Consider the following 14,773-nt stretch of genomic DNA (forward strand, 5'->3'; position numbering starts at 1 on the left):
TTCCTGGATCGCTCGGCAGACATGTTGGCTGCATGGAGTCTTACTCTACTATTAGACTCCGTGCAAACCTTCATGAATCCGGAACCCACTGTCCAACCCCAAGGCTGCAAATGACAGCAAGATAAGTACATATACCAAGTAGTTTCCTTCGATAATTGTCCCTCAAGTGTCACTCTGTCACAGCTAGTGGTCACTGCTGCCGACACCCAGGGTGACCAATACAAATCAAGGCAGAGTATGGCAGTATAACACACACACACACACACACACACACACACACACACACACACACACACACACACACACACACACACACACACACACAAAGTATGAGTGCACATATGTAACACTGACTGTCTGAATATGGGTAGAAACAGTCAGGTAGTGTTAACAGACATTTTCTCCACAGGTCTGCCAGGTAAGGGAATGCTCATATCAGCCTTAGAAAGACATTATTAATACACTGTGTACAAACATACCACTGCCCAACCCAAGGCTATAGGTAGATGTAAAGTGAGGTCATACCTGGAGAGTAATGAGTAGAGTAATGATCATTACAGTTGTGAGCAATTGAAGCCTATACAGTTGTTAATTGACATTTCCCTCTCTCTCTCCCACCCTATCTGCACCAATAATCTATATACATAAATCAAAGTGTATGCTTTTCACCAAACCTACTGTTGGGACATGTGCCCTATTGTTCAACAAATATTTAAACATTTGATTATTAATGTTCCCTGTTCAAATACTATCATTGGTGGCCTGTTGCAATCAGTGTAACCTGCATGCTGATATAATGTCCACTGTGGTTCCAAATATGCATGTGTTCTGTTTGCTATGCAACTGTTTCAAATTCATTGAATGGGGTGAATTGGAACACCCATGTTTACTGTTATAACTAATCCTGGAATGTGTTGTTTTTGACTAGCCAACATATGTTGTAAAACCTCAACACCATAGCACATCTGGGAAGGCCAATCCCAGTGGATCCTCCTGTCTTGCCTCATCTGGCCATGGCACCGGGCCCCAACACATCTGGGACCCAACCTAGGACCTCCTTGTCCATTGGTCCTGCACCACCTTTGGGTGGAACTGCCACAGGTGCTAGGGACCTTTTCCCCCCTGGGAGTGGGTTGGGATAGGATAATGTCACCCATACTCAGATCCAGGGTTTTGTGCATAGTGAGCTCCAAAAGGAGTTTGGAGATCAGCTACACCAGCTTGAGGGCCACATGGTGCATCTTGAAGGTCAGCCTGCCCCTCCTACTCAGCCCCCAGCACAGCCACCTTTGGGGCCATGAAGGTACAGTGGAGAATGCCCATGGGTGAGGACCTCTGTCACACTGTATCTATTTGTGGGCTCGTGGGCATCTGATTACCAACCACCCTCCCCGTCCAAAGTGTTTACCCCCATGTGTCATATACCACCCATGTCTGCTGTCTTTATTGGCATGTCTGTCTTCTTACCCAACTTATCTCTGCAATTATACCTACTATCCTTCCCCAGCATCCAACTCTCAGCTTAAAAAAGGATAATCTGTTCCCCAAAAAATGTATGCCCCATACATAGCTGTCCATTTCACACATGTGGCCACTGGACACATGTAATCCAGTCCAATTGGCTTGACAACACATTACTGTTGTCCTCACCCCTCTCTCAGGGGTTTGAGTGTCCAAATTTACCTCCAAATTTTGTAGAATTGCATAGCTGTGCTGTAGAAGAAATAGACAGCTATGACCATTCCCTACTCCCATCCTGCACATCCCTATCTTTCATATTGTTTTTCCCTCCGCATGCCATTTTTTCACCACTGTCCTATCACCCCTTTTTTCTTTTCTCTTAAAGAAATTAGCACGGGGTAAGTGGGAGTAATTGGCAGTAAGCAGCAGTAACCGAGTTTGCGCGACGCCAAGTGATACCTACACAGTTTAAGCATCTGTACGGTTAAACTTGCATTGGCATCACTTTCCATCATCCAAACCTGTGCAAACCCGCTTACAACTGCTTAAAACTGCCTTAATCACCCTGTCTCCATCAGCCATTGTTCTGCCCAGCAACAAAATAATCAGCACTACCAAGTCTAGAATCCAGGACCCTGTACACACTAGTCAGAGCCATGTATCAATACACCATCTGAGCTGCAGGAATCTCAGTTTCTTTTTCAAATATATCATTCAGTACTGGTATGGAATATTAGTGAAAAACACTGGAATCTGTCATGTTTCTATACATAAATATACACATATAAGATATGCATGGTGAGATAAATATGAGTATATACAGCTATTTATAGAGATATACATATAAGATATATACATGTAAAATATATACATATATTATATATGTACATATATATACATATATTATATATATATATATATATATATATATATATATACACACATTTAAAAATATATATATTTATATACATATATATATATATATATATATATATATATATATATATATATATATATATATCTATATATATGCCCATAACATGTAGTGGCATCATACCTCAGCACCATACCTCTCAAGCTCTTACTGCAAGAATTCCGGATAATGGCAGTGAAAATGGGGGGGGGGGGCAATGGGCCAAAACTAGGGACATAATGTAAATATCGCTCTTATAAATGCGGAATGTTGCTAGAGTAACAGGGTAAGTTTCAGCATACATGTTCTGAAGGATATGTTCAGAAAATGAAATGTATGTCAAGACTTACTGGCAGGAATCCTGACATCATCACATGGATGTACCAGAGAAATACAATTAAGGAATGTGTGGAACAGAACAGAAATATGATCAATAAACATGGACATTCTGACACAATCTGGCCAGTTGAGAGGTATGCTCAGAACCCCTTGGTGCAATGAATCTGGACCAAGCCTGTCAACGTGGAGGGTGGAAGCCATGAAAATAGGGACATATCTCAAATACCGGAGTAGATAAGCTGACACAGTTGCTGCAGTAACACCCTCCTTTCTGTTCTAACATATATTGACTGATACAGCCAAGTCCAAAACCCAATTACTTCCCAGTAGTTATTGATTTAAATCCTCACATCATCCCACTGATGTGTCAGAAATACACAACACGTATGGGGGCCAGGCAACAGTACATCCCACAAATATCTGGACATAACATCACAGTAGGGAAACTACACTGAGCTCCTAGGCATGTCACCAAGCACTGTCTAAATTACATTCAGACTGACACAACAATAACCCAAATCCACTATGGTGAATTACACATGTATTTGTAAAGGTATCAGGCACTACAGGAATGTAACAGCACTGAAAAACAGACACCAGTGTGAAAGTGCATACCCACAACCAAGGCCACCACAGTCACATACTGGTAAGCCAAATGAACAGTAGAGTATAAGGACTGTGTGAACAAAACCATCAGCATGTTTACCACTCACACACTACCCCTACATATACTGGCCCAAATCACAATGTAGTACGATGCCTGACCATGGTACTGGACATGTCTCAGTCCTCCCCTACAAACATATACAGTTGATAGAGCACCAGAAACTCGGGCAGCATGCAAAGTCAGACAGAAAAGGAACCATAACAATTACATCTACCCCCCCCCTCCCTACACAGGCCAGATAACATATTCACAATACACTGCTACACAGTCCTGACAGTCTGTCAACAATTGCCAGAAATACACAGACCTCCCAACTGTACAGAGTCCCATCAAAATGTCCAGGCTTTGTCCTCATATATAACGCCTCTTAAACATAGCATGGCTGATAATCTGATACATCACTGGGATGATATCAGGAAAAAAGTCACTAATCAATGATATACCATACCTATCCACCTCTTACTGCATGACATCAGGACAAAGCCGGACATACTTGGGGGACAGAGGCCCAAACACAGAGGCATCATTGACATATTGTTGTTATAAACAGTGAAAGTTGCTGATGTAACAGGGTTTGTTGTAACAAATCCATTCTGGAGGATATGATGTCAGAAACACAAATGGATGTGACCGTGTACTGAATGCAATCCTCAGAGTATGCTACTGAATTTCCAAAGACAAAAAACATGCAACACACCAAATATAAGTGCCTGAACTCTGGCCAGTCTGCGGATAGCCCTACAGCTAAGAGTTATGTCAACCACATAACACTGTCAGAATTAAAATCATGCAGAATAGCCATATCCACACAAACCCTGTCAAACTAACAGTACTTCAAATGTATAACAGCAATACTTACATTCAGTCCCTATGTCTGGAACATTTGCCCCCAGATTGTCGGTCTGTCTCCACAGTGTTTGTTGCAAGCGGTATTTCCAACTACCCTCTGTGATGCTGTTTGTCACACACCTCCATGAAGTTCTCCTCACAGACAAGGTAAAGGATCAATGCCCACATGAAGTAATCAGTTATAGGAGGGTGTTTCCATGCAATTGGCTATTGTAATAATACCACAGTTGTTCTACATTCAATTAGCATGAAGGGGACTCCAATTTGTGCACATGCTATCAGCTGCCCATGAGCATTACATACAAAAGGCAAGCTGCTGTCTATGTAAAACAGATTTATACCCTACATCCTGGAGAGAGCAAGAGAAACAGACAGAAAAAAACAAACAAACAACAGCAAGCAGGATATAACCACCTACACTTGAAAAAAAACAGTTATATCAAACAAGTATGCATGTAATGGACTGCAGTAGGGGGTAAGTAATAATGGGAAATAGGAAGTTTAACATATATGTCTCAACAAGACTTGCTGTACTGATATATTGCTGATCGGAACCTATGGCCATAGCATCTGTGTCTGTCTGCATTGACACAGAATACAGTTCAGGCCCTAGTCAACCCAGGAAGGGATGGCTCACATATGACTACTACTAGAGTGCGTGTTGAACAATATTGACTGTGACACTTCTAGGTCAGCTACTTCCACAAGTATATCATCTGGACCAACAGCCTTTCCATTCTTAAACCTCTTTATAGCTATCCTTACTTCCCTCTTGATACTCTGCTGCACTTCCTGATTCACCATACCCACATCATCCAACTGTCTCTCTCTCACTCTCTCTCTCATTCTCCTCATTCAACAGCCTACAAAAGTACTGTTTTCATCTGCTCTACACACTCTCATTGCTTGTGAGTACATTTCCACCATTGCCCTTTATCACCCTTATTTGCTGAACATCCTTCCTAGTAATGTGCCTCTGTCTAGCCAATTGGTACAGGTCCTATCCTCCATCCTTGGCGTCCAACCTTATATATAACCCTTCAGATGTCCCATCCTCAGCCTTTGCCACCACTCTCTTTGCCATGCACCCCATCTCCTTATACTCCTATCTACTTTCATCTGTCTGACAATCCCACTTCTCCTTCACCAACCTCTTTCTCTGTATACTCCCCTGTACTCCCTCATTCCACCACCAGGTCTCCTTGTCCTCCTTCCTCTGTCCAGATGGCACACCAAGCCCCATTCTACTCATCTCCCTTACTAGCTCGGATGTCGTTACGCAGATATTTGGTAACTCTTCACTGCCACCCACTGACTATCTTAACTCTTCCCTGAACCAACCTCACAATTAGCCTTTTAAAGTATCCACCATTTGCTGCATGGTGCTCCCTCACACTCCTCCCCTCTTCTTGATGACCAATGTCATCCCACAGACCAACATTCCATACTGCCTAACTACACTTTCCACTGTCACCACTTTACAGTTTCCATTCCCCTTCAAACACTCACCTGCATAGGAGATAATCCACCTGTGTGCATCTCCCTCCACTCTTGTATGTCACCCTATGCCCCTCAGTCTTGTAAACATGCATATTCACCACAGTCATGTCCAACCTCTTTTGCAAACTCCACCACCATCATACCTTCTGCATTCCTTGGCTTAACACCATACCTACCCATCACTTCTGCAACCCTTCTGTCCCCTTCACCAACTTGCACATTGAAATCTGCTGCAAACACCAGTCTATCACCCTTGGGTATACTCATCACCACTTCATCCAATCACTCCAAAGTACTCCTGTCTCACCCATCACACATGCAACTAGTGGAACATATGCACTAACAACTGTCATCATTACACTATCAATACCCAGCCTCATAAACATCACTCCACCCAACATTCTTATCACCTCCAAAATCATCCTTGGCATAATGTTCTTTCATGTTAACCCCCTACACCATGTCCACCCCCATAAACCCCATGTCAGAACTACTTGTACCCGACTCGGATACACACAGCTGTACCCCCCCTTCCATCTGGTCTCTGGCACACACAATATATCCACCTTTCCTCTGTCCATCATATCAGATAGCTCTGTCCCCATACCAGTTATACTTGCATCATTAAAAGGTCTTACCCTCACTACCACACTCCTAGGATTTCTCATCTCTGCCTGCTATATCAGCAAAAGACATCCTCCAGGGTACGTCTGTGAATGCAAAGGCTACTGTACTATCAAATGATGTACATGTGTTACATCAATGTGAAGAAATTGTCACTATTCTTGGCCCATAGCCATCTTTGTATGTGCGGCATCCTCCAGATGTCTGCCCTAACAGGTTGACAGGAATGACTGGGCAGCAAGAGTGTAATTACAGTGTGCCATACTGACATAGAACAGAAATGTATAGCAGGTAGTACCTGTGCATATGTATGTATGTTTGGGTAGGTGTACCTGGCTGCCTCATAACAACAGACATGGGATGCAAAACATCAGGTAAATAAGCTGTACATGTTGTAGACATGTGTAATCTTAGTTTCTGGGCATCCAACAGAGTTATACTTCTACAGCTACTGGTTGTGGCATTGCCCTGACACAGACATGGGTACTAGAATAATCATGAATATCATGTTGAAATTATAGAGGTGTCCAACTGCATTATGACCTTGTGTCCATGCCTACTACAAACAGATATATGACCACCCACATAGCTGTATGGCCTCAGCAATACCTTACTTGTAAAACCTGTCTCCACCAAAGTAGAGTAAACCCCTTTGCTGGACAGCAGTAATGCACAAAGCACATAATGGGATACTATATTGGCTGCTCAGGGCAAAGTAGGAGCAGGCACCAACTGGGCAGCATGTCACCCTTTGTCTCAATGAATATTAGGTCACAGGTGGATTACTGTAAGGCAAACTATGGGTACAAATTGGACACATCCACTAAGGGCAATCACAAGGCCATCTTCAGTCAATCACAGCACATACACACACACACACACACACACACACACACACACACACACACACACACACACAAGCATGCCCACACATGCACATGCACACACGCACACAGAAACACACACACACACACACACACACACACACACACACACACACACACACACACACACACACACACACACACACACACACACCATAGATACAGACAACCTGCTGCAGACAGGTTTAGGGTAAACATCACTCCCCTGGCTCACCATCAGTATAGGTGGATATGCACAGCACACGCACCCCTCCTCTCATCATCATGGAACAGGTGCAAACTGCCTAATCATAGTTAACACCAGCAAGTCCCCTTGAGGCCTAATAATGTTCCTTTCTGCATCCTACATGGACCCAGGTGTATCGCCCCGGCACTGGCCCAGCAAACAAGGAGCCTCAATCCTCACCACCAACACCAGTGAGGGGCATCTCGTATAGAAGAAAGGATAACAAATGCACACAGTAAAGTGCAATTTCCCTTAAGAGCACACAGAGACCACAGTCAGTCTGAGGCTGGTTTCTCCCTTGCTGTCCAGGTCCCCAATAAGACTCCCCACTGGCACAGCTATAGGGTCCAGATCTCAGCCTAGCAGGGCAAGCTAAAACCTCCAGCACACTCTCTTTCCAACCAGTGTTTCGTGTCCCTGCCCATGTAGCTGACACACACACACACATCGAGAAGAGTTTATACAACCACACAAACACTCCTGGGGAAGGCTGGCACAAGTTCTTCAGCTCTGCCCCTTTTTCCCAGACTATATGGTAATACCACCTGCCACCACCCAGCTAATATTTATCAGCTGCTCAAAGGCCCTTAAAAGGGTATCCAATTATTGTGCAATATTATTATCCAATTGGTAGTATGACTAATCAGTCAAGGCTTTTTGGAGTGGCTTGGTACAGTTTCACTGTATACATGCAATGTACTCTAGAGCTTAACTTATCTCTACACAAAACAGCCACAGTTGAAAAGGTTTAAAAATATTTAATAATAAATACTAAAAACACAAGATGATACTTTTTACTACACAGTGCTAGTGAAGAGTTCTGAAATCACAGAGAAATACTTAAAATAATTCACTAGTACAGTTCTGACATCACAGAAAACACTTAGAAATAGCTAGAAACTAGACAGATTAGACTAAGAGAAAACACAAGTCTAAGATAAACTTACATATAGAGACAGGCAGAGTGCTGAGTTGGATGGTCCAGACAAAATTGCTTAATGCTCTCTGGTTCTCTCTGTTTAAATTGAGATCCACTCCAGATTCACATTGCATCAGTCTTCGCACTTTCCTGGGTTTCAATTACATCATTCTTCATACTTTTCTGGGTTCCCAGGCTAGCAGAAACTACATTTACATTCGTCACCTCTGGGCAGAAACCAGAGCAATAAAGGGCATTTATGCATGCAAATTCTTGCCTTTAACTCCAGCCTCACAACAATAGCAAGACTTTCCTTATCTAGACTCTTCGGCACCACTGTCTACATTAAAGGGTCACAACATGCCTTACTTGGCCAGCATGTACTGTTGTTACATTTTTGCAGTTCCACATGTAACACTATTTTCTTTTATATTTAAGACACCACGCTTGTAGTTTACATTCATATTTACAAATGACAGAATTATCTGCAAAATTCTATCTGGCTAGGCTGGCAGCCTTCATCTATCTTCACCAGTCTTCACATATTGTGACACATCTCCCCCCTTGGAGAACTCAAGCTAGTTTTTCAAGAGACCGATTTCTTTGAAACAGTCACCAAGGCCATTGACGAGGGGAAGGTGGTCCACACAGCCTACCTGGACCTCGCAAAAGCCTTCGATACAATACCTCACTTGGGCATTATAGATAAGCTCACCAGCTTAAATATAAACCCCTATGTCACTAGACGGGTTGCAAACTGGCTCAAGGACAAAACCCACATGGTTAGAATTGCTGGAGCCATGTCAGACTCCAAACCAGTTACAAGTGGTGTCCCACAAGGCTCAGTTCTGGGACCTCTCTTGTTTGGTATATATTTCTCGGAGGTACAGGCCAACAAGGAAGGATTGTGGCTGTCCAAGTTCGTAGATGACTGCAAACTAGGTGCCATAATCGACTCTCCAGCCAACACAAGCATCCTACAAAAGGGTCTCATAGAAACAGACAACTGGTGCCAGAGCCATGGCCTCAAGCTAAACGCCAAAAAGTGTATAGTCATCCCCTTTGGCAAAAACAAAGTGCCCACAAATTACCACATAGGTGGTAATCCATTAAATATGAAAGAAGTAATTAGGGACCTGGGGACTCAAGTTGATAGCAATCTCTCATTTGAAAACCACGTGGCCAAAGTGGTTAGAAAAACATTTTATATAGCCCACCTAATCATGTAGGGATTCACATCTATATCAGGGGAGATCATCGTGCCTCTTTACTCATCCTTCATCAGGCCCATAATTGAGCACAATGCCCCTTTTGGGATGTACCTTACCAGACACCTGCAGTAACTGGAAAGACCCCAAACGTACCTCACCAAGAGGATCAAAGGGCTCAAACAGATGCCATATGCTGCCCGGTTAAAGAAACTCCAGCTCTACTCAGTGGCATACCGCCTGCTCAGAGGCGATTTGTGCCTGACGTATAAAGCCATGTCCAACTCGGAATTAATGGACATGCTGCACCTCTGAAAATCCAAATCCCATTGAGCTACGCACTCAATAGACTTGAACCTCAGCACTGAAATAAATAGGACATGCTGGAGGGACAGATTCATAATCCAGAGGCTCCTTTCACTCTGGAATAAAATCCCAGTCCAGGTTAGGCAGAGTCCCTCATTGTCTCTCTTCAACAGGAATCTTGATGAGTGGATGGGAGATCATAGGTTTACCCCGGGTATCACTTCTGTGTCACTGTTAGACAGAGGCACAGTATACTAACCTCGAAAAAGGGCACAGCAAAATTCATTTAAAATGGGTGGTGAAAGCCAAACACAGTCTGGCTAGGCTTGTAAATGCCCTAGGGCAGATAGCCTAGTATGAACCTATGAACCTATGAAACGCTGCTTGAGAGTGTTAGGTCTATCTGAGTATACCTTACCCCATTTCCTGTCTTGAGAGCCCAACTGCATTAGCATTGCTAATCCCACTGGGGTGCTGCACTGACATATCATATGCTTGCAACCCCAGGCTCCATCTTAGCAACTTGGCATTTTGCTGGCTGGCTCTGTTTAACCATATTAGGGGGTTGTGATCTGTCATTAAAGTGAATTTTCTTCCATACAGATAAGGCTGAAGTTTCTGCAGTGCTCCCACTATGGCTAGACATTCCTTTTATACAGCTGCATAGCATTCCTCCCTGGGTTGGAGCCTTTGACTGAGATAAACCACTGGGAGCTCTTCTCCCTCTGAAGAAATCTGGCTAAGTACAGCACCCACCCCATGGTTCAAAGCATCCACCTGTACAACAGATTCTTTGCTGTAATCTGGACTGGCTAACACAGGGGGTCCTCTGAAAACTTCTTTAAGCTTCAGGAATGTCTGCTCACATGCTGGGGTCCACACTACCTTATTTGGCCTGTTCTTCCTTGTCAGGTCTGTGAGGGGAGCAGCTATAGTACTATAATTGGGGACAGACTTTCTGTAGTACCCTGCTGTCCTTAAAAATCCCCTCACCTGCTTTTTGGTAACAGGTGCAGGTCATGCCTGAATGGATTCCACTTTGGCAGGTTCTGGCCTTATTTTACCACTCCCTACTCTGTGTCTCAGGTAGGAAACCTCTGCCATTCCCACCTGACATTTGCTCGGCCTAATGGTCAACCTTGCCCTCTGTAGTCTGCACAGCACCTCCCTGACATGCTGAAGGTGCTCTGGCCAAGAATGGATGTAGATGGCAATATCATCTAGGTAAGCAAGGGCAAACCATCCTCCTCCTGCTAGGATATGATCTACCAGCCTCTGGAAAGTCACTGGGGCATTCTTCATTCAAAAGAGCATTTTTGTGAACCCATACAAGCCCAAAAGGAGTCACAAAGGCTGACTTCTCTCTAGCACTGGGAGTCACTGCCAGTAACCCTTGGCAAGATCAATGGCTAAGATACTTAGCCCCATCCAGCTGCTCTAGGGCCTCATCTGTCCTAGGCATGGGGTAAGCATCTGACTCTGTGTGACTATTTAATTTCCTGTAGTCCACACATAACCTGGTGCTGCCATCCTTCTTTGGCACCAACACCACTGGGAAGGCCCAGGGACTGTTGGACTCTTGAATCACCCCTAGTTCCAACATCTCATGTACCTCCTCCTTCAGAGTCTGTGTGTCTCTCTCAGGCACCCTATAAGGGGCCTGCTTAATAGGCCTTTGGGGTCCTGTATCCACCAGGTGCTGCACCAGGTGGGTGCATCCTAGTTTCCAAGTGACCATGTCCCCAAACTCCTGCAACACTGCTCAGATTTCTTGAACATGGGTAGGAGATAGCTGCTGGGACATTGCTACCCCATCTACTGATGTGTCAATCCGAGCCTCACTGAGGAGATCAGTCACCAGATCTCCCTCAGACTCATTCTGCAATCCACTGCAAATGCTCAGCACAAGGGCCTCCCTATCATGGTAATGTTTCATCATGTAGTTAATATCACGTACCTTTCTAACACCTTGTAGGGTTCCTCCCAAGCTAGTAAACACCACAAGTTCTAAGGCAGCAATCCAAGCAGAACCATGTAGGTGAGATGAATAAATATATTTTAATAATCCAAATGCAATAAAAAGCTCTACACAAGCCTCACATAGTCAATGTTAAGTGTGCTTTCACTTCGTAAAATACAAAGCTTCATCAGAACAAGGAAGTCATTGTATCAGGTGCATTAAATAATCTCATTTTAAATTAAATAATTGTTTCTTAAAGAGACCATTCGTCCCCTTGATACTTCAAATGTTCAAACTTCATGACCACTTTAAAAATACAGGCAACTTTAAAAGTTAATTAAATTCATGTTACAGAGCATTTTGAATTTTAATACCTCTGAATAAATCTGTAATAACGGAGTTCATAGTGTAATGAATGAATAATACTAAAATGTATATACAAAATGTTTAAAATAATTACTAATTAATATTGATGTAATGAATAACTAACTAACCCTCCCCCCTGTATTTCTTGTTTATTTTCATAAAATAGAACTAATGGGAAATATTGCATACTGTGTAAAACATAGCTTGGTAGTACAATCATTATTTAGCATGTCAACCTCAACGCACTATTAATACTAATACAATCATTAAGACCAGGGAGTTTACCAGCAGCAGTTTTTAACTGCCAAAATAACTCTCTGAATTCAACACTAGACTCCCAATTTCCTCCACGGGGGTCAGTGACTACCTGTTCCACTACTGCAAACTTGATATTCAAGTTTTTACAAACTAAAGAGTGTTTGTAAAAGGCATTGGATTCCTTACCTTTACTAATTTCATAAAAGTGCTCATAAATCCTTTTCCTAAGGGTACGTGTAGTTTTTCCAGTATAGAAACTGTTACAAACTACACAAATTCCTATATAAATTAATCCTTTTGTACCACAATTATAGTTTTTAAAAGCTGTTAACCTAATGCCTCTAGAGGGAATCTGTATATCACTGCCCTTGATAATAAACTCACATTGATGGCAGGCACCACATTTGGAAGTGCCTCTTCTTGACCTCTCAGTTCTACCCTGATTATCATTCTTCTTATCGAATATATCCTTTAAATTCATACCTCTCCTTCTTGTAAAAGAAGGGTGTGCTGGAATGTATGCCCCTATGTCCTCATTTACTTTCAGTATGGGCTAATATTTTTTAATAGTCTCTTCCAGTCTACCTGATGTGGCAGAAAAGGTGTGTGTAAAAGCTACCTTATATTCAACTCTGTTCTCACAATGTGTAGTCTCTCCCTTAAGTCCTAAACCTAATAATGGAAAAAACTTGCTATCCCTATTTTTAGGTTCATGAAGGGTTGATCTTGTCTCCTGAACCTGAATGACTTCTTTGAATCAGTCTCTAGAGCTGTGAATGAGGGTAAGGTGGTCCACACAGTGTATCTGGACCTCGCCAAGGCCTTCAACAGCATCCCCCACTCTGGAATCATAGATAAATTTACTAAGCTGGGCATAAATCCCTATGTCACTCGATAGGTTGCCAACTGGCTTACTGAGAGAACCCAGACTGTAAAAGTAGCCGACTCCAAATTCAGACAAGTGACAAGTGGAGTACCTTAGGGTTTTGTCCTGGGACCGCTCTTGTTTGGCATCTACTTCTCTGAAGTACAGGCCAACACTAAGGGTCTCTGGCTGACAAAGTTTGCAGATGACTGCAAACTGGGAGTGATTATTGAATCCCCAATGATGTGGATATTCTACAAAAGAGCCTTACAGAAACAGATGCTTGGTGCAGTGGCCATGGGCTCAAGCTTAATGGCAAGAAAAGTATAGTTATCCCCTTTGGAAAAAAACATGTACCCATGAATTACTACATAAGTGGCAGTACACTAAACATCGAAAGTGTGATGAGAGACATAGGGACAAATGTGGACAGTGGTCTCACCTTTGATAACCACATCGCAAAAACAGTCAGGAAATCCTTCTATGTGGCACACCTCATCACTAAGGTCTTTTCATCCAGAAAAAAGGAGGTCATTGTCCCACTGTGCTCTTCCCTAGACCCATTATAGAGTATAATGCCCCATTTGGTATGTACCTCACAAGACATCTGCAACAGCTGGAAATGCTGCAGAAATACCTCACTAAAAGAATCACAGGCCTAAAGCAGATGCCATATGTTGACTGTCTAAAAAAACTCCAGCTATACTCTGTGGCACATCGTCTACTCAGAGGCGATCTCTGCTTAACATACAAGGCCATTTCAAACCCTGAGCTGTTGGACATTCTCCACTTAAAGAAATCCCAATCTCTTAGAGCCACATGCTCCAGGGATCTAAACCTTTTTCATCACAATGAACAAAACATGCTGGAGGGATAGGTTCCTGACCCATAGTCTCCCCATACTTTGGAACAGACTGCCCATACATGTCAAACAGAGCACCTCCTTGGCCCTCTTCAAAAGGAACCTTGACAATTAGATGGGAGATAGGAAATTCACCCCGGGCATCATGTCAGTTGCCGTGATAGACAGGGTCCAGGAAAGTAAATATTGTGGGAAGAAATATCCAGGGAATTCTTATGGCTAGGCTTGTATAGGGCCTAGGGCCGATAGCCTATTACCAGCCTATGAACCTATGAGAGGTTGAGATAGGAAAGACTGAAAATGGGGAGATACAACAAAGAAGGAGACAGAAAGGAACTCATCGAGATAATTGTGATAGAGGAGGTGGCAGAGCAGGGACACTATGTTTTTGGAGGGAAATAGACTCCCAGATTTTTGTGGGTGGGAAATAGGTAAGAGGGTATAGGAAAAAGGGTAAGGGAAGAAGGCTGAGGAAGTGCCAGGAGGAGTCCCGGTACACAAAGACTCAAATGCTTCTAGTGTCAGATAGCGGTGCAGTGGATGACCCTAATGTTGAGGAGTAGAAG

The 14,773-nt window shown here is 43.1% G+C and overlaps 1 protein-coding gene across 1 annotated transcript in view; it reads right to left on the reverse strand.

Moving 5' to 3' along the window:
- Positions 1–5,996, reverse strand: part of LOC122816379 (deleted in malignant brain tumors 1 protein-like) — a 183,343-nt gene extending 177,347 nt beyond the window's left edge. The window contains exon 1 of the mRNA XM_044089129.1: positions 5,906–5,996. Within this exon, the coding sequence (XP_043945064.1) occupies positions 5,906–5,996 (91 nt within the window). The remainder of the gene's footprint in view (positions 1–5,905) is intronic.
- Between the last annotated feature and the right edge of the window lie 8,777 nt (positions 5,997–14,773).

This window comes from Protopterus annectens, chromosome 1.part1, assembly GCF_019279795.1.
Source record: "Protopterus annectens isolate FY-2018-M chromosome 1.part1, PAN1.0, whole genome shotgun sequence".
Lineage (NCBI taxonomy): Eukaryota > Metazoa > Chordata > Ceratodontiformes > Protopteridae > Protopterus > Protopterus annectens.